At 39.7% G+C, this 21,080-nt stretch overlaps 2 protein-coding genes across 19 annotated transcripts in view; one reads left to right on the top strand and one right to left on the bottom strand.

Annotated features, from left to right (window-relative positions):
- PHF20L1 (PHD finger protein 20 like 1) overlaps positions 1-13,415 on the bottom strand; it is an 83,602-nt gene extending 70,187 nt beyond the window's left edge. For 4 of the 14 annotated variants that reach the window (XM_049092742.1, XM_049092747.1, XM_049092748.1 and 1 more), the window contains exons 1-2: positions 13,149-13,398; positions 10,797-10,916 (exon numbers count right to left, since the gene is read on the bottom strand). In XM_049092742.1, the coding sequence (XP_048948699.1) occupies positions 10,797-10,879 (83 nt within the window). In that variant the 5' untranslated portion in view covers positions 10,880-10,916; positions 13,149-13,398. Of the gene's footprint in view, positions 1-10,796; positions 10,917-12,408; positions 12,524-13,148 lie in introns of those variants that run through there. The other 10 variants (XM_035712619.2, XM_049092749.1, XM_049092750.1 and 7 more) reach the window with 7 other exon arrangements.
- Positions 12,345-21,080, top strand: part of TMEM71 (transmembrane protein 71) — a 44,835-nt gene continuing 36,099 nt past the window's right edge. For 3 of the 5 annotated variants that reach the window (XM_035713402.2, XM_035713147.2, XM_025450930.3), the window contains exon 1: positions 12,626-12,824. The gene's annotated coding sequence lies outside the window, so the exon portion shown is untranslated. Of the gene's footprint in view, positions 12,482-12,625; positions 12,825-21,080 lie in introns of those variants that run through there. The other 2 variants (XM_035713187.2, XM_035713047.2) reach the window with 1 other exon arrangement.

Raw genomic sequence — 21,080 nt, 5'->3', positions numbered from 1 at the left:
TCTCACCCAATAAACTCACCGATTAAACTCCAAGAACAATGTCATCTAGTACTATTATAGTATTTTTAGAGGAAGTGCTTTTAGTTACTGCATGTTAATTTATTTCACACTTGAAGAATACACTGAAAACAAAACTCTTTTGATTAATTCAAACTTGACATCCCAAAATGAAGTATAAAAGAATCTAGACTTTCCAGAACATTCAGAGACTAGTTTATATGTCAAAATCACATCTTCTCCAACACTGAATTCTAAGCATCCCATCACATCATCCCCACTGTCCTCTTTTCAGAGATGTCCACCCCCAAGACACATGTTCAGTAGAAGCTGCCAGACCACCCTGCTGCCTATCTGTCCACACCTTTGCAGCAAAGAACAGGTAGGGTCAGAGTTAGCCACATGTTTTCTTTTAGAGCCTTGATGCCACATTTCAAATTAAGGTTTCATTTCAGACCCCCAGATTCAAACTCCTACTGCTATCTACCTCCCTAGCACCTCAATCTCCTGCCATCCCTACCTTCTTTCAGTCAATTCTAACCAATCACAGTGCCTACACCTATCTACTCATTACCATCTCCCACCACTATAAAAAATTTACTACTCTACCTACCCAAAAAAATGCCACCAGTTTCGTACCAGAAGTTTGTGACTTCATATATTTAGTTCAGACTAACAGGACCAAACTCCTTGTTACTTAATTTTGTCACAAAATTCAAAACTCCAGCAGGTTGAGGTCCACTTAGTTTCTGTTTCTTAATATTTAGCACTTAAAAAATTATTATACCACTACAGGTAGTTACAGACGTTTATATGCCTGTTGATCGAAGTTTTAAGGATTTGCAGTGACTCTTCTCCCATGTAGACTCATTTCTATTTAGAATAACCAATATTCATGCTATTATTATAATTAAAGCTAATGTTTACTAAGAGCCTACAATGTGGCAAAAGCCATGATAAGCTTTTAACAAGCATTGTCTTGCTTAATCCTCAAAGAACTTTTTTGAATTAGGTACTACTGCTCCTGGTTATTGAAGAGAGGAGGTCATAGAGGCTCTGATCCCTTATGTAATTTATTCAAGCAAAAATAGGTATTTAGGCAGCAGATCCCTGAACTGAGGTTGAGTGTCTGTCCTTAAAGACTATGCTTACATTCAATATATATTCTGCATCTTGCCAAGTTATATTTAGCTCCTATCACACTTACTGCACACATATAGAATAGGGTGCTCTTACCAAGAGGTACTGAAAACAAAAATAATATGAGAATCAGATTATGTTTATTTTTTTCTTGCAAATTCAATTTTATATAAGGACTTTTTTTTTTTTTAAATATATAAGGACTTTTGATACAAAATATCTGAAGTCAGTTTTTGTTAGGCCAAGAGTACAGAAAACAGCTTTTATTATACAGCACAAAATAAACATCTATGCATAAAAAGGCTCGTTTTATTATTAAAATTTCTCAAAAAAAGCATACTATATCTCAACTATGCCTAAGTATGAAACATTGCATTAAAATTAAAGAGTCTGAGAAAAGAAAGTAGCTTAACTTTTAAGATGTTTCAAAGTTTTTACAATATAAATTTAAAACTTAAGAATCTAGGGGCACCTAGGTGGCTCAGTTGGTCAGGCATCCAACTCAGTTTTGGCTCAGGCTATGATCTCATAGTTGTGAGATCAAGCCCCACATGGGGGTCCATGCTGAGAATGGAAACTGCTTAAGATTCTCAATCTCCTCCCTTTGCCCCTCCCAACCCCCAAAAGATAGGAATCTAAGGTATGGTTTGCGATTCGACTAAGAAAAACACTAAGTGACTTTAAAAATATTTACTAATCTAGTTTGACAAATATAATCCTATACTTAGTTTTCAACTCATAGGTCAAAACTCATTTGCCAAAATTTTCTGAATAGTAACCACATCTCATGAGATCCCCCAAAACTTTGGGTTCATTCTTTACCAACCGGCCAAAATTCAAAAAGCTTTGCTGGGTATCTTTAGGAGTAAAATCATTTCATGTGAGTAGCTTATACTTTGGTACCTGAGCAAACCACGATGTACTAGAAACAGATTCATTTTTAATTAAAGGAAGTTAGCTTTTTGGCAATGGAAAAAATAGAGTTTTAAGACACATCAAATATTAAATATCCAAATTTTCTTCAAATTCACTGCAACAATTCTCTCAAAGTTGAGTTCATTGAAATTAGTGAAATAACATAATACCGACATCAATTTCCAATTTAATAAAAAGAAAAGTTCTACGTGCTAATGATCTATGGGAGGTGACAATAAGGATAGTTAGTAATTCTTCAAAATAAAAAGACATCTAAAAATACTAAAAACTGGGAGCCTTATGAAGAATAGTAAAACTGTCTTTTCAATATTGTTAACTTTTCTTTTAAAAATATTTTAATACTGATATTTAAAACTCAATACTTCCTCCTTCACTTAAAAAATCAATTAAAAACAAAAACTTTTCAGAATCTGTAGATACCAGTTCTATCTACTCAACAAAACTAGAATTAGTAAACATTCTTTTTATTAGAATTCATTATCGTCACAAATAAATTATTTCCCAACTAATGGCTCTGATCAACTCCCCATTACAAAATAAAGCATCATCTACTTTAATGTGCCAGGTGTAGAATCTCCCAATACAGTGATAATATTCAGCAGGAATGAGGTCATAAACAGTTAGATGCATATGACATACATACGATAGCTGACCTCCAACCAAATGTCAGAAAAGCAAATAAAACTGTCTTCTCTTTTGGTCCAATCCCTGCCATTATATGAACACACACACACACCACACAGCACAATAATCCCAAGGTTCCTGGACTTTATAGTACTATATATTTCTGAAAGAGGCTAAGAAACCATCAGCTTGAAGGCTTGATTCAAAGGTAAACTTAAGAAGGAAGAGTTTCTAGGACAGACAGACCTGAAATTAACCTGCCTTGCAAAAGCTAATTCAGTGGAATAAGAATGACATTGGCAAGCTGGACTCTCAGGGTCCTTCTAAACACTAGATAGATACATATTACTAAAGAAGCTCAGGAATTAAGATAGCCTATGAATGCTGAGCCCATTTACTCCCTGAAGCTGAGGCTCAGACTTGAGGGTGTCCATATGAGGCAATAAGTTATGGTAACGAGATCCGCACACTTAGAGTCAAAAGAACCTGGGGATCCCTGGGTGGCACAGCAGTTTGGCGCCTGCCTTTGGCCCAGGGCGCGATCCTGGAGACCCGGGATCGAATCCCACATGGGCTCCCGGTGCATGGAGCCTGCTTCTCTCTCTGCCTATGTCTCTGCCTCTCTCTCTCTCTCTCTCTCTCTCTGTGACTATCATAAATAAATAAAAATTTAAAAAAAGAATTAAAAAAAAAAAAAAAAGGAACCTGGCTATAAGATGACTTTTCTGACTAGATGATGAACTGGAATAAAACACCAAATATCTCCAAACCTTAGGTCTGTCATTTCTAAATTGGTAAAGATCATCCCATACTTGACAGGCTTCTTATAAAATTCAAGTGATATAATGAATATTTTCTGCATATCTGAATCATTATAGAAGTTACAATCTCGCAACGGCAATCCACAATTAACTATAACCAGGGACAGTCTGTCTTCCTCTCACCCTTAGTAAAAAGGATCTAAATCCCAACTACCCAGTCATGTAGTGGTGATCTCAGAAAGCAGAAGAGCAAGAGAACTGAAGCCCATCAAAGTACATAGAGGTCAGTATGCTCTATTTTACTGAGAAACAGCAAAAAAAAATTTTTTTTGTTTGTTTGAATCATCCATCACTTTGCTCTGTATTTACATTTTACTTCTTACAACTAACGTAAATAAAAACAGAATATAAATTCAAAAATCATTCTGGATATTTCCATTGCTATCCAACTAAAAAACTTTATCTTTGGGTTAATAATTCTGTATACGCTCAAGACCAGTGGTTCTCCTGAGGTCCCCAGACCTGCAGCATCAGCATCACTGGGAAACTTTTTAGAAATGCAAACTACTGGGCCCCACTTCAGACCTACTGAATCAGAAGTTTGGGATGTTAGCCCAGTGACCTATGTTTCAGTGAATCTGAGGAAGCTAAAGTTTGAGAATCACTCTTCCGGACTTCACCTGAATCACTTTCAAAACTACAGCATCAATGAACTTTGTAAAAGAATCAATTAGTGAATTGTTACCATGTGAAAAGTTAAGGAGTTAAAGCATCCTACTGGTTAAATATACTTTTCTAAGTCAATAGTTATGATAGTAAGTAATTTCAAAATTAAACAATGAAAGTATTTAAATGAGTGGGAGAACAGGTTGGAGAAAGGGTAACAACGTGCCCAATACCACTACACTCCAACCTTCAAAACTATTATTTTTGTTACAAACTAGATTCATCTTTCTCTACTTTTTCAACTCATTTTTCTTTTTTTAGTGACCAGCAGTTTTGAGGAAACTATGTATGACTTGTATCTTACTTGTGCCTCAAGTCTGTGTTAATGAGCCAGCTAAAAGTGAGATTAAAAAATCTATCATACCTGAATACATGGAAAGTAGATCTGAGTTTCTAATTCAAGGGACCTGAAATATCACCTAATATGTCACACCCTCATTTCAAGGACATTAAAGCAGAGGAATAACTCTCCAAAGTCACACAGTTCATGGCACCTAGAACCTACATAATCTGAGTTCCAGTTAAATGTAGTTTTTCCAATATTCCTTTTCTGTCGTCTTCCAAGAAAACTAGGATAAGCAAAAACTGAGCAGAAAGGAAAGAGCTCTATAGAAAATGAATATAACAGAAGGAAGAATAATAGAGTAAGAACAACAACCAGGCGTGTTTTACAATAAATACACGTACTCTGACCCACTTCTAACCTAGCTTTCAACATATTTTGAGGAGAGAGGAAGGAGAAAGTGACCTTTACCACTAAAAGTTTATAGGGCTTTTTTTGGTTAAAAATGTTAAAAATTAAGTAACTACAATGTGCACTGATGCTTGATGATTAAACGGAGCTCACTTAGATCTTAAAATTCAAAATCTGTGACTTTCTGAATGTAAAAATCTCAGAATTAAAGAAAAAAAAAACCCACATCATATAGATTTCAATTTGAAATTCTCTACTAGAAGAGTCCTTAATCTGGATGGAGACCATGGATAAGTTTCCTATGACCACTCATAATAGATAATTCAATATTTTAGGTATATAAATGCAATTGTATATTTTTCTGAGTCTACAGCTAAAACTAGGCTTTCAAAGACAGGTAGTGACTCAAAAATACGAATCAATCTTTTTCAAATATTCAGTTAGGAAAGCCAAACATATAAAGATTTTATTCATATATAAATATGAATCTTTGATTCAAAAGATTTCCTATTTTAAAAGTACTTAAGGTTTCTACATATTTCAAACTCACCTAATGTAATTTAAAAATATCTGGCTTTTAAATTTGATCCACAAACTACTTTTTGGGAGGACTCTTCTACTCTAAATATAGATAACACAACTTATTTCTATTAATGTTTGCCTCTGAATAAATTCAGTTAGAAAAAAGCAACCCTTTTTATTCAGAAAATATGTACTTTAATCAAATTAGAAAGCATTTGTATTTGTTACAATCCAAATTTCCTCAATTTTTCCCACGCTATTAAAATTCTGTTCATGAACATTTTAAAAACTCACATTTGCAAATGTTCCATATAATTCAAAAAAACTCCCCATGTGTGGAAACAGCATTTGCCAATTCAAATTTACACTGTTCTATCAAACTCTGATACTTGGAGACATCTCTACATTTTATTTTTCATTTTCCTTTCCTTTAGATCTAGAAGAGAACTAGAAATATTCCCCCCCAAAAAAGGTCAGAAGAGCATAACTCATCTGAATGTATTAACTCTGTATTTCAAATATTTGGGGCATATTACTAGATTTGTTTTATTTTCATAACTAGGTCACTTGCTATAGAGTAACTATTTTCAATCAAAAGATGGAAGTTAAATCAGTAGTCCAAACCAGTTTAACACTTTTCTCACTGAACAGTATTCAGAATGATTAGATAGGATATCTGCAAGAGTACTTCGTAAACTATGAAGCTCCGCAGAAACAAAAAGATTTTATCACCTCAAAAAGATGGTTTATAGCCAGCTACAACGACATGATTTTCTTCTACATTCCAGGCCATTCTCATGTCAATACTAAAACTACGTTTAAGGGGATCCCTGGGTGGCTCAGCTATTTAGCGCCTGCCCCTGGCCCAGGGTATGATCTTGGAGTTCCGGGATCGAGTCCCACATCAGGCTCCCTGCACGGAGCCTGCTTCTCCCTCTGCCTGTGTCTGTGTCTCTGCCTCTGCCTCTGCCTCTCCCTCTCTCTCTCTGTCTCATGAATAAATAAAATCTTTAAAAAAATAAATAAATAAAATTATGTTTAAAAACTTATACACTTAAAGTGTTCAGATTCTCAAAGATTTCTTTTTCAGCTCTCCCTCTTCTCTTGCATTTACCTCAGTGCTTTATAATTATGTATTTTGTAGAATTTGAAGTTTAAGTACATTATTTGATCCTTAAAATAACCCCCTATGTAAAAGCCAGTAACAGTGCTTCCATTTTACCAATAACCCAACTGAAATCGAGAGGTTCCCCATATTTACAGGACCAGCAAGTGACAGTCTAACTTTGAACCTCTTTTATCTTTAGAATCTACTTACAGTATCTCCAATAGAACTTCAACTCTAAACTTTCCCTTTCCCCAAATACACTCCTGTATCAACAACCTGTATCCTTTTTCATTCTTATGATGCTACTGCATTCAAGAGACTATAAATCTGATATGTCACTATTCGAATGTTAGGGGTGCGATAGAAAATATGATGGAGGTAAGATCCAAGATGGTTGTGTTATCTGTAAACATTAAAAAGACTTTTAAAGACTGTTGAAAAAGAAACTAAACACTATGTTTTAAGTAAAACTACATTTTTAAAAACTAAGCAACCCTTGCCCCAAAAGTAAATAAAAAATAAAAATTAAGCAACCTCCACTACTCAGCAGGAGTTAGGTTTAGTCAGTATAGGAAATCCAAAAACTACATATTGGACCTGAAGATGACTGGCCTCTTGGTGGTTTCTTAGGGCCTGCATTCATTAGTTATTGGTAAATAATCAAACCACCAATGAGTTTTCTGTAGTAGCTTTTTTTTTTTTTTTTTTTTTTTTTTATTATTTATTTACGATAGTCACAGAGAGAGAGAGAGGCAGAGACACAGGCAGAGGGAGAAGCAGGCTCCATGCACCAGGGAGCCCGACGTGGGACTCGATCCCGGGTCTCCAGGATCGCGCCCTGGGCCAAAGGCAGGCGCCAAACCGCTGCGCCACCCAGGGATCCCTGTAGTAGCTTTAAAGTGACTTTGAAAACAAAAATAAATCACTTCTCTAAAAAAAATGTAGAGTGTATTTTCTTTTATATATATATATATTTTTTTAAAAGATTTATTTATTTATGATAGATATATATATATATAGAGAGAGAGGGGGGCAGAGACACAGGAGGAGGGAGAAGCAGGCTCCATGCTGGGAGCCTGATGTGGGACTTGATCCCGGGACTCCAGGATCACGCCCTGGGCCAAAGGCAGGCGCTAAACCACTGAGCCACCCAGGGATCCCTAGAGTGTATTTTCAAAGATGAAGTATCTTTCTGAACTTTGAAAAATATGTGATATGGTTTGCTCAAGCAGTAATAATGTATTTTTCGTAAGAAAAACAGATTGCATCTTCCTATTAAATCTACCCCAAACCTCAAAGTGGAAGCTTAATTTCAGTTTATTTCTGCCCACCTAATTTAGACTTTACCCCTTTCTTTCCAGGGCACAATAAAAGCTCTTTTCCTTTTTTATACAGGAAACATTTTTTACATACAGGACAGGTTGACATTTCGGGTGCTCCACTATCACAACTCTCCCTTTGCCCTTCTCTGAAAAAGGTAACATATCAATATGTGATGATGTTTCCTTCATAACAGATACATGGCTTACTGGGATCATCTTGTGTGCAGAAACAGTAAGCACCGTCTGCTCTCCTGCTTGTCCCTTCCTGTCCAATGCCTGTAATCGTTCAAAAATTATTCATGTCAAATAAAAACTCAATACTTCTCCAATTGTACTGAATAAATGTGGATGGTTAAGCATTCTTAAGGGACACAACAGAAGAGAATAGGAAAGAAAATAGGAAGGGAGGGTGGAAGAGGAAGGGGAATCATTTCAGTATATTTTCAGTGACTAACCCCTCACAAAAATATTAAAATTTTCTTTCTCAACACTTGAATCATCCTTCTACACTTTTACCTGATATAAAGCAAAAATTTGCAGCATTTATATGAAATACAGAATGGCCATTAACTAGTAATGATATGAAGAATAAAGTTTAGTATCTCATTTAAAAATAAAATCTGTTAAGAGTAGTGTCTCTCATAGAACTTCTCTTGTGCCCATATAAAACAAGGTAAATCTTAAGCAATTAATTAGTTGTCCTATAGTACTTTAATACTAAATGAAAGGAATTGCCCAAGGCTAACTAGTTCTTAAGACTACCAACAATAAACAAAGTCACGATAAAAAAGTTATTTCCTTCAACTACCTAGAATACGCATATACGATACTCTGAATTCCAACTGTGACAGAATGCTAAAAATCTTCATATAAATGAGCTCATAAAAAGTCAAGTTGATGATAAGTTTCAGTGATTACCATGTGATTATTTTGGCTGATGTTTACTTACTTAAAAGAGACCATTACTATTAGGGTCACTAAAATAAAAGCTAAACTTCATCAATGAGTACACATGCCTGTTATCACCCTAAGCACTTATAAATTTCCTTGGTGCAGAGCATAAGACAATGAAAAAGCTTTCAGCTACAATTACTTTTTCTTTCAAATTCCAAATACTCTAAAAGTACATTCAGGCTTGATTTTTAAAGTAGTTCTTTTTTATAATCTTTTTATTTTAACTACTGGATCATCAATTTAACAGCTGTTGAATCAGAAAATATTTCACCACTAGAAGCAAATTTCTTACTAATTCCGAAATTATGTTAATATCCCTGAAAATCTCTAAGGAAACTAATAAACTTTGTGCTCTTCCAACACTGGAAGCTATTTCAATCACAACTTTGTCAGTTCGAAAGCCTAAGAAAATATACTAATATGATTTAATAAGTGATTCAAAAACCAGTAATAAAAAAAAAAAAACCTGAAAAGTTAATTAAGATTAGCATCAAAGGAAGTATCATTTCTCATACCACATAGAGATTTAACAGTGTGCCTTCAGAGCAAAAAGCTTCTTTTGGTCAAATGAGAACCAGAGATAGCCAATTATCAACTAAACTGCTATCTTTTGTTGCATGTCCAACGCGTGAACACTCCACCATGTCTGGAAATAATTTTTAGCTTCATGATGACGAGGGATGCTACTGTCTGCTCCCAAGCCCCACCTGAGAAGTACTATGTACACTCTCCATCTGATGAGTTTAACAATAAGTCCCCTAAAAAGAACTCCCCCCTGAGATGCACCTTACAGGCATGGGGCCAAATAATTGCCTTCCCACGTGAAACTGTAGTTTCAAAATGTCCCAGGGCAGTGCCTAAGACAGAGCCCATTAACCTGGGGATCAGGGACAGATGCAGAATTCTAAAATCACATACTGAGAGACAGAATCCCCAGACCAGTCTAAAGTCAAATGTCATGACTAAACAAGATTTCTCTGCCTGCCACTGCCAACTCAGGAGGTTGACTTAATGCAAATCAATCAAGAGCAAATTTACAAAATGCCCACCGTGTTTTTAAGGGAGTTGTAGCAAGAGAAAATGCCAAAAAGTCTAGTGGATAAAGTCCCAGAGTCACTAAGCTGCCAGATCTCTCATCAAAATAAATGGGCTTCAAGAGAGCCCAGACAACCCCAGGGATCAAAGAGGAACTTTCAAATGCCCCTCTCAGGGAGAGAGCTGAGAATGGCAGCAAGAGGAAACTTCCTCCCAGGGACAAGAACTAGATGGCAGCTAAGGGGAACAAGGAAAGCATTTCCTAGAAGAGGGAATCCCTGTCAACCCTACTGTGGCCTAGGGACCCTTCCGTGTCGTTTCTCCTTTTCTCATTCCCATGTGGTGGTTTTATCCCTACACCGTTTATTAAGGGTCTAGCAGGACCCTGAATTCACAACCCATCACACATGGCCAAAACAGAAGAAATAAAAAAAGGTCTGAAAGAACTGCCCATTTAGTACGGAACAGTAACAACCTGCCTTTAATTCACTACCCCCTGGAGAAAGAGGAGGTAAACTTTATTTTTAGATGGGATGTTGAATAGTGACTGTGCTAACCATCAACATCCTCTGTGTTTTGAAAGATCGCCTCTGACACAGGCCAAGAAAACAGATCGATATTAAGTTTTATGCAAATCTGGGAAAGTTGGTTATCTGAATTAATTCCATCTCTCGTACCACCACCATAGCTTACATGAAGTACACAAAGAGTGTGGACAATCTCTCTATACCTCATATCTTAGGTAATTATTTTCAGTTCTCAAACACCTTAAAAAATGATCCCGATTAAATATAGCTCTGAAATGCTAAACCTACAGAGTCTGCTGAAGGGCAAGAAAACTAAAAAAATAATGTCCATGTGTATTCAAAATGTGAATACGCTAAGGTTTCTGCCACAGTCGAAAGAAGAGCAACTGACTAACATGTTTAAGGCTACCAATGTCGTGCTTTCCACCAACAGCTCCATATTCTCCATACCATTTTTGTAAGTAGTCCAGTGCCTCCAAACGAGCACCAATCTCAAAAGTGATTCCAGGACGATTTGGGGGCTTTTTACTCATCTTGAGATCCTATTCTTCAGTATTTTCTTTTCACTACCTCAAGAGGAAAAAAAAAAAAAAAAAAAAGTTAGATTCTGATGCATAAAATGCATAGGGAATAAAACAGAACTTTAAAAGCATTGCATGAGAAGTTAAAATAACTGCCAAATTTTAAGGAAATTTGAATGATGATTACCAACATCTGTAGGTAAAGTCCTACACACTTTGCAGGCAATCTTAATCATGAATCAAGGAAAAGGACATAAAGAAGAACTACTTGAAAAGAACAAACAGATGGGCACTAAAACTTGCTAGTAGCCAAAATGCTTTACGTTTTAACTTGAAAACAACCAAGAAAATTCTCCACACCAGCTGAAAATAGTTTTCTGTCTTTGAGAAGTCAAGACACCTGAGTGCTCTGGAACATGACTATTGAAATTCTTAAGAGGACAAATTAATGAAGTTTTTCAACCAACATCTGAGTGCCTCATAGCACACCACCCTGGACAAGACACGAGAGAGCATATAAAGAAGGGGCAGGACACACTCCTCCGTCAGGAGGATTTTTCATTGCCTCTGACTTCCCACTTTGGTAGATGATTCAATAATTTTAATTTAACACATAAAGTTGCAACAGAAATTTCTTCCTTCTACTTTGCATTCAATGAGCAACAGTGATGTTGGATTTTTTTTTTTTAACTGAGAACTTATTTCTACTCTATTTCAGTATAGCGCCCACATCGGACAAATACAAGTGGTCATAATGTTCAAACAGACACACACACACACACACACACAAAACTACAAAAGAGAATCTATTGCTCTCTATGTCATTGAGGTGCGCACTCTTTACTCTCCTTTCAGCCACGGTGGACACCAGAACCCCCGAGGGAGCCGTCTTCACTGATCAGTACTTGAGGAATAGGAATGCCCTTTGAGACAGGCTCGATCAGAAACAGAGCCTGGAAATCAGGCATGCGAACCTGGTGTTAACTGCGGGGGAAAGAGAGATCCCTAAAACCTTTTTGATATTTAGAATCACTAATAGGACGATGCGCTCCCTGGGTAAAAACAAAAACAAGGCAAAACAAAAAACAAAAAACAAAAAAAAAGGAAAAGTGTTACAACTACAGCATTTCATAGTTTGCCCACCATTCAAAAGGGACAAAAACATAACAGCAAACATAAAAACCCAACTGTCCTTTCCTCTTTGAAACAATCTAAATAGGTAAGAGGTAAAAAAACAAAAACAAAAAACAAAAACAAAACACCAGTACTTGCCGTAAAATACATAAAAATCCAACCTATATACTCATGACAGGGAGGAGAGTGGCCTCTGGTCATGGCAAGAACAAAAATTAGTACGTGAGAGTTCATGGGAAGCTAGGCCAGAGGGTATGTGGTGTAAAAGGGACAAAAGCATGAATATTTTTTTTAGAGTCTGGTCAGTGTGTAACACAGGAGGCAGGTACTTTAAACACTTCTGTGGCAACCTAACCCGACTTTTTCTACTGCTCTTCCCAAGAGGAGCGTAAGGAGAGGTGGTTTACCAGTTGCACTACTTTCTACAATCGAACCTCGACCCCATCCATGGAAATGGGATGAAGACACACCGACTCCCAGGTTGGATGCTTTGGGATGAGGCACGATCTCCCTTTCCTTGAGCGGAGAGAGGAGAATGAAAAGGGATCTGAATTAAGGAGAAGGCAGAGCCGGTGTCTGGTGGCGGTGGGAGGGGGGACGGGGAGGGGGACGGGGAGGGGGGAGACTCGAAGCAGGGGGAGAAAAGCGGACAGAGGCAAGACGGAGGAACATAAACAAGAAGAGAACGCAAACGAGAATGGCAAGAAATAACAAAAAGGGAGAGAGAGAGAGAGACCTGGATGGTTAACGTTGCAGGAGATGACAACTGGGAGGATAGAGAAAAATCAGCAAGAAGACACGACAGCGGGAAAGTGAACCAAAGGTCAGAGAGGATGGCTGCGGGGCCCGGGAAGGGGCGGGAGGGGCGGGAGGGGCTCCCACCCGGGGCGCGGAGCCGGAGAAGCGCCCAGGTTTGACAGCCGTCCGGCCGCCGGCGGGAGGGGAGGGGAGGGGAGGGGAGCGGAGGGGAGGGGGGGCCGGGGAGCGGCGGCGCCCAGACAATAGGGCCCCGGCGAGTTCAGGGGAGGGACGCGAGCCGGGAGCGGGCCGCGGAGAGACGCCGGCGCGGGGGCGTCCCGGGCGCCCGACGGGATGCAGGCGGCCTCCAGGCCCCGCCGCCGCCGCCGCCGCCGCCGCCGCCTCTTACCGACTCGGCCTCCTCTCCGCACAGCAGCCGGGCCGTCCGGGGCCGAGCCGGGGCACGAGCAGGGCGGCCAGCCCGGGCCTCCGCCTCCGCCTCCGCCCAGGCAGCGGCCGGGGAGGAAGCAGGAGGGGAGCGAGCTGGGGCCGCAGCGCCGGGTCGGGCCCGAGATCGCGCGGGAGGTAGCAGGTCCGAGCCCTCAAGCCCGCTCAGTGTCCGCTGCCATCGCCGCCGCCGACGCCGCCGCCGCCTCCTCCTCCTCCTCCGCCGCCGCCGCCGCCGCTGCAGCCGCCGGCCAGCCCTGACGCGACGCCGGGCCCAGCGACGTCAGCCGCCCGCGACGCGCCGGAAGCGGGCCTGGTCGCGTCACGTGACTCGCGAGGGTTGGGCCCGGGCTGCGCAGCCGATTGGACGGCCGCCCCGGGAGGCGGGGCTTTTGCCGCGGTTGGCTGACGGCTCGCGGGAGGGGCCGTGATTAGCGAGCGCGAGAAAGCGCGCTCCGGGAGCCCGCTTAGGGGATGGGAAGTGCTTGACCTTTGAGGGGCATGGTTACTGTCCACGCGATAGGCGACGGGTTTCCCCAGCTCAACCCCAGCGCCTTGGGCAAACTTCTGTAAATGCACGACACTCTTGCTTAGAAATCCACCGCATTGCACAAGTAGAGGGGGGCAAGTGGTCACTGCCATGGCCTGCAAACTGCCAGCTCCTGCGTGGACACTGCGCTGTTAGTGCACCTGACAACCACATTTGCACAATCTCACTGCATGAGAGTCCTAACAACACAGAAAGCAGGCATTGCTAGCATGCATGTGTGTTGTGTGCGGCTGAAGAACCTGTGGGTAAATTGAGGTGCCTTCCCCAAGACCTCCCCTCCCCCCAGCTGAGGATTGCAGAGCTGCTTTCCTCAATATTTACCCTGTGCCAAACCCTGTGCGAGGCACAGGACAAAGTGTGAAGCCCAAAGCTCCCCACCCTGGGGGAAACCAACGAGTGAAGCCATTCAGAGCAATGTTGCGATGAAAATCTTTTTTTTTTTCTCCTCCCTCTTTCCAATGTACCACTCTGGATCTCAAGCTTTCTAAATGCAACATTGCATACAAATAACACTTATATTTATCATGCTTTACAGTGGGGAGTTAAAATAGCAACGTATCTCTCTTTAAGCTTTAATTATAGTGAGATTTGGTGATTTAAACAACTATTTTCATATCCTTTTATGCCAGAGACATTCATTCAGCACTTACTCTGTTACTAATAGCTGCTGAGCTAGACTGAGCATGGCGATATATAGAAAAGATAGAAATAAGACAGTCTCTGGTGGACATTGGTCTGGTCTTGGATGTGCCCAGCATCTGAACTCCCTTTCCATGTTTGGAAAGCTTACGGTCACGGTTGTCATTAATGCAGCACACCGTGTAGGCCCTGGATCTTCTGGACACACGACAGGATTGTACTTTCTATACTTTCTACACTTTCTCTTGAGAATTAGGCGTGGCCATTTGATTTGTCTGGCTAATAAAATGAAATCGGAAGTGAATTTTGGCCAGCTAGTCGTTCTAAAAGGCAATTCACCCAAATTTCTGCCTCTGGCACAGGGATAAGCAATATTTGAGATGGTGGCTGCTCTAGTCACCCAGATTCTGGATGGACTGTGCTGAGGCCCAGAACTCACTGCTAAGCTACAACCAATATGTAGTATAAGGAGGAAAATAAATATTCACTGTTTTAAGTTTCTGAGAGTTTGGAGGTTGTTTGTTACACAGCATAACCTAACACAAACTGACTGATACACCCACCTTATGAGTCTTGGAGGCAAACTCACACCAAATAAGATAAAAATGTCAGAAACTCCCATTCCCTGTCTCCCTTCCAGCAAAAGTGCTCTTCTCAGCCACACTTACTACTCTCTGTCCCTGAAGACTGTATGAGAAGCTGCTAGTGATATAGTGATGTTCAAAATAAGGAAAATCATGTCCAACAGCAGTGGCCATACCAGGGACCTAATTTCTGACTTTCGGCCTAGAGCTAACTAACTGAACCCTAGCAGAGCCCATGCTCACCCACAAGCCTTAAGTGAGGGAAAAATTGACATCTATTGTTAACATCAGTGAAAATTTGACATTGCTTGTAATTGAAATAAAATAGATACATAAAGGAAAACATAGATTCGATCCACTCTCTCCCGTTTGTTAAGAATTCATCAGTCTATCCTGAAAATATGATTCCCTCATTTTAATTGGTACTGAATAAGGGACTCCTCCAATAAAACAACTTGAAAGACAAAAGTGGAAATGAAGTCTTATGTAAATGATTCCTGGCTTGTGAATCGTACAGAGGAGTCTTCTCAATGGACTTAATACCATCCACCAAGGGGCACTTTGGAAATAGGATGGAGAGTGTACTTTTAGTTGTCACATGATTGGGGTGGAGCGCTGTTGCAATTTAGTGGGACAGAGAAGGACTGCTAGACATCCTAAGAAGCACAATGCAGTCCTGTATCTTGAAGAATTGCCTCAGATCATGCATGACTTTTAATGTCCCTCTAAACATTCATGTAGGTCAGAACCCTTTTCATACTTGTCTAAGGCTAGAACTCAGTTTTGCACCAAGGCATAAAGTATTTTGCAAGGTTTTAATACACACTCAAATTTTCCAGGAATGAAGCAACCATGTCATATGAGGGAAAAGTGTTCTTTTTTATGAACATGTCCTAGAGTTTATCCCCCTTTTTTTTTTTAAATCATGCCACCATTGGCAAAGCTACTCATAATAGTTGAGGCACTGATTGAATGCACCTGTATCACTCTGCACCTGTTGCTGTTACATTCAAGGTAAATCTAAATTTTTATGCAAGCACTTGACTATTATGTCTCTTTGTGAGTCATGGCTGAACACAGTATTGTGTATTGAAACACATAATTATGTTATTATGTATTGAAATGCATAATTATAAATTATGTCCATAAAGCTAGTTCTTATGTTATTGTTATGTCATTTTATTAATTTTTAAATATATGCAGCTCGATTATGCCACCTATGAATTTAATTTCAGAAAAGTTGAGAGGGTATTACATAATGTTAACTCAAAAAGGGAGCAGTAAGTCTGGTAAAACCAAAGAAAATTCATATAGGCTATTTTTGCCTCCTTTGACCATGTAAAATTAAAAGTCAGGATTGGGACAGGGATACAAGATACCCAAAAGTCTAGAGATGACCCCCCAACCATGCAGCGAAGCTATGCATTGCTATGTCCCCTCCCCTCTCTCCCACCCGACACACTCCTCATGCAGATGGTTAGAGTTAGCCATCAGTCATTTCATCGCCAAATATAGAAAGAAAGAACTTACAGCTGTGTTTGAGTGGAACCAAACAAGCAGTGAGCAAATTATCTTGAAACAACGGTCCTTAGGCAGAAATCACTGAACTAAATTCCTCCAACATTAAAAATATAAATATGGAACCATTCTATCTCCTGGAATATTTGACAATTCTATATACCTATTTTAAGGGACAAAAAAGTTACTACTAAATATCTCATATTCTTTGTTACATATGAAACACAAGAAAGCCATTTTTTGTGTATTTTCTCTAATTTTATAATCAGCATCAAAGAAGAAAATCAAAGCAATTCAGAGTTTGTTGTTGTCGTTTATTTTCTTTTTTAAAAGATTTTATTTATTTATTCATGAGAGACACAAAGGCAGAGAGAGAGGCAGAGACATAGGCAGAGCGAGAAGCAGGCGCCCTGCGGGGAGCCCCATGCAGGACTCGATCCCAGGACTCCGAGATCACAACCTGAGCTGAAGGCAGACATTCAACCACTGAGCCACCCAGGTGCCCCCATTGTTCTTTAGATACACTAGTTGAATAGAGACCTGAACTGTTGGAATAGACACCTGTGTAAACTCTCTTTTCCAGGTGCTTCAAACTCTGAAAATGGCACTAGCCTCACTTCCTTCCCCTGCCAACGAACCTGTTTATCTTGTCTCTCTGTCACTCTATCCCTTTTTCAACGGGCCAGAAGCAGTAACTGTTCCAGAAGTAATTTCTCGCCATTGGACCTCTTGGCCACGTGTGAACAGAATGGAGAGATACAGTCTCTCCCATACGTCCACACAGCATCCTGCTCACATTTCTAATGTTATTCTCATTGTGTTATATGGGTTTATATGCTGCTTTCTTAGAATGAGTCAACTCTAAAGATGATTGGACATTATAAACTACTTTTACTGGAAGTTCATATGCTACTCAGAAGGTATCTGGCTTTCTGAGATTTCTAAGAATTCTTGACTTGGCAGTAGTGATTTTGAGATAATTGTCTCTGCTAGTGAAGGTTATATATATATAAATATTTCATTCGACAAAAGCTTAGAAATGCAGCAAGAGATCTGAATTATAAAGAAGTTCTTTTTGTGCAGACTGTCCTGAAACAATGGAGTGACCACGAATTTGTCATCCAAGCCTGGACACTTACGGAAGTAAAAAATTATAAAAAAATAAATAAAAAAGTGCTGTTATAATTATACCAGAATAACAAGTGGATTCCTGAGCAGTCTCAGACAAATGGAGACATTCATTCAATCACACTCCCTAAAACAGGAAGAAATAATAAAGAGAAACAAGGTAAACCTTCCCTACCTGCAAAAGCACTGAATATGGAATCAATTCTTGACTCCACAATGGATTTTCTCCTTTGCAATACCAGAACAAAGGATGAACTTTTCTTTAACTTTCAGCTTCAATGTTAATACCTTGGACCTCCTCTGATTTTTGTTGTTGTTTGCTGTTAACACTTCTATTAGCTAATCAGTATTTTCAGAACATTGCTCCACTAATCATCTGCATTAGACTCACCTGGGCTCTTTGTTAAAATGCAAATCCCATGGGCTCTAACCTGTGTCTTAGGTTTGAAGATTAGCAATCTGCACTTTAAAAGCCTTCCTTTTTTTTTTTTTTTTTTTTTTTGTATATTGTTTTATTGGAGTTCGAACCTAAATGACTCTTAAGGTACATGAAGTTTCGGAACTGTGGTATGTTAGAATTCGTTTGGTTTCAAGTGAGAGAAAACTTATGCAAACTGGTATAAGCATAAAGGGAATTTCTGTTTCTTTTTTTAGTATTTATGTCTTTAGAGAAAAAATCAGCAGTGGAGAGGGGCAAAGGGAGAAGGAGAAGCAGCCTTCCTGCTGAGCAGGGAGCCCGACATGGGCTTAATCCCAGGACCCTGGGATCATGACCTGAGCCCAGTGACTGAACCACCCAGGCACCCCAATTTCTGTTTCTCTGGAATCAAGAAGGGATAAGTCTACCTTCTGGGACAGCTAGATTCAGGAATCAAATTATAACATCTTTTATTCTGCTTCCTGTGGGTTGGCTTGACTCTCAGGATCCACATCCAGCTTCAGCCTTATCATCACATCTTTTTTTTTTTAAGATTTTTATTTATTCATGAGAGACACAAAGAGAGAGACAGAGACATAAGCAGAAGGAGAAACAGACTCCTTGCAGGGAGCCCAATGCAAGATTCGATCCCAGGACCCCGGGATCATACCCTGAGCTGAAGGCAGACACGCAACCACTGAACCACCCAGGCATCTCCATCACAACATCTTGATGAACACAAAAACAAGTCCTAGAACTCATTCTTTCATTGGCCTAAACTACGTCAGGTACTCACTGTGAACCAAACCTGATGGTCATGGGAGTGATTTGGACTGACTAGATGTGGATCAAGGACTCATCCTCAATCAGGCAAGTGGGAGTAGAGACTGGCCCAAACTTCATAGACTGAGAGATGGGAATGAGTGGGTCCTTTAAAGAAAATTGGGGTGCGGTTCTTGAAAGAAATAGAACAGAAACTGGACAACAAAGCAACTAATATTCATTTCAAATGGCTTCTACTGACTGTAACTCCAAATTACAACTCACAGCCATGCAACACAGCTAAGAACATTTTTCCTGGTTTGCAAAACTAGAAAAGCAAGCCAATTAAGAGGCAAATGTACTGAGAGATTGACATCACATTCCTGTTCCTGATTCCTTAGGTGTCTACTTTCAGAGGCGGTCTCAACACCATAGAAACACATTCTGGGGATTGCAGCGTGTTAAGCGACCTACTCTTGGTTTCAGTTCAGGTCATGATCTCAGAGTCCTGAGATTGAGCCCCGTGTAGGGCTCCACACTCAGTGCAGAGTCAGCTTGAGATTCTTTTCCCTCCTTCTTCCTCCCCCTCTGCTCCTCACCCTGTACTCTCTCTTTCTTGCTCTCTCTCTTTCTCGCTCAAATAAATAGATAGATAAATAAATAAAATATTTTTTTAAAAAAACTGGGGGAAGAGAGGGTGAGCAACACAACCTAGCATGTATACAGATTAATAGTAACCAAGTAGTGAACACTTTTATCCTCTTCTTGATCATTATTTCCCTTTAGAATGGAGCTGGCCACAATTTGATGGCATCCTTAGGGCAGACAGCCTGCGTGCATTCTTTCATCATTCATTGGCTTGTTTAATCTCTCAACAAACTTTTATTGAAATTGTACCAAGTCTGAGAAACTGGGCAATGCAGCCTGAGAGAATGTAAAGAAAAATAAAACTAAATATCCAATTCTAAGTTGACTCACAGTGACGGGGAGATGGATATGGAAACAACCAAGTACAATAATGACATTGATATTCGATTAGATACTAATCCATTTGAAGCACATATATTCCTGTGCTTACTCTGACTCAGCAAATCAAGGAGGACTGCATAGAGGAAGTGGCATTTGAAAAATGCTTTGAGGATAACTAAGCTTCAAATAAGGGTTCTATGCAGATTCTAAAATTATTATTGCCCTATCGCTCTTTATTGTTTTGATTCAAGCTGTGGCACCTAAAAAATATCATTCTACTTCCATTTCCTCCCCACAAGCATTTATTGAACACCTGCAATATGCCAAGTACCATGCTAGGCTCAAGGAGCATAGTGATAAATAAGCTAAATGCCTGATCTTGAGGCATTTAACAGGGCAGTCAAGTAGACCAAACAGGTGCTTTTGGTAAACATTAAGTGTCAGGATGCAGGAATGTGCAAGGTCAGAATCTGTGCTCTAACTAGTCACTTGCAACTGACCTAAGTGTCTGTTCTCTTGATCGGGACCAGAACACAATACCAACATCTCCAAAGCAACTGCCTGACATTCAGATGAAAAAGTGACTCTCTGGGGGAGGAAAGAAGGGTGGGTAAGGGCAGAGAACTTGTCTTCACAAGCATTGCCACAGTTCATTGTTTTGCCTCAGTAAAAATATTGCAGCAACACAACTTTGTGGTCAGGTATTGGATTACTTCCTCTTTTGTGTTTTTGCAAAACATTCAACAGAGCCAGTTTCACCAGGAAAAGGATAAACACAATTTAATTTTCTTTCTTTTCTTTTCCTTAAAAAAAAAAAACTCTGAAGAACATAGATTATACATTTAAAGGAAATCAATGCATTAACTTATTTCTTGCTATTTTTTAAAATAGCAACTTCAAATAATGAAGAGATAGGGGTTTGGAATAAGACCAGGAGTTGTAAGTTAAACCTGACACTAGTACCAGAATATTTGGGAACTAGACACCTCTCTGATTCTCCTTTCCTCACACAGTAATGGGAATATGAAATCTACTTCCCAGGGTTGTCAGGAGGATTAAACTCAATAGAACAAATCTTCTATGTTTTGCCAATTATCATTGAGATACCAATATCAGGTGTTTCCTGATGTTTCTTTGTCACCAGTCACAGGGACACACATTTCTTGTCATTGTAGTCTCTGAGGATGGTCTCAGTTTCACTCACTGTAATTCCATGAAAACACACATCTGAGGATTTACTTTGCATCAAAGCTGCGTTTGCTGCTGGGGATTTTAGAGATGACTAGAACACTGTTCTTGCCACCAAGAATGCAAGCTCCTACTTAA

Source organism: Canis lupus, chromosome 13 (assembly GCF_003254725.2).
Source record: "Canis lupus dingo isolate Sandy chromosome 13, ASM325472v2, whole genome shotgun sequence".
In the NCBI taxonomy this organism is placed as follows: Eukaryota; Metazoa; Chordata; class Mammalia; order Carnivora; family Canidae; genus Canis; species Canis lupus.
The sequence above is the reverse complement of the archived record's forward strand: the minus strand, read 5'-3'. Positions and strand labels throughout refer to the sequence as shown.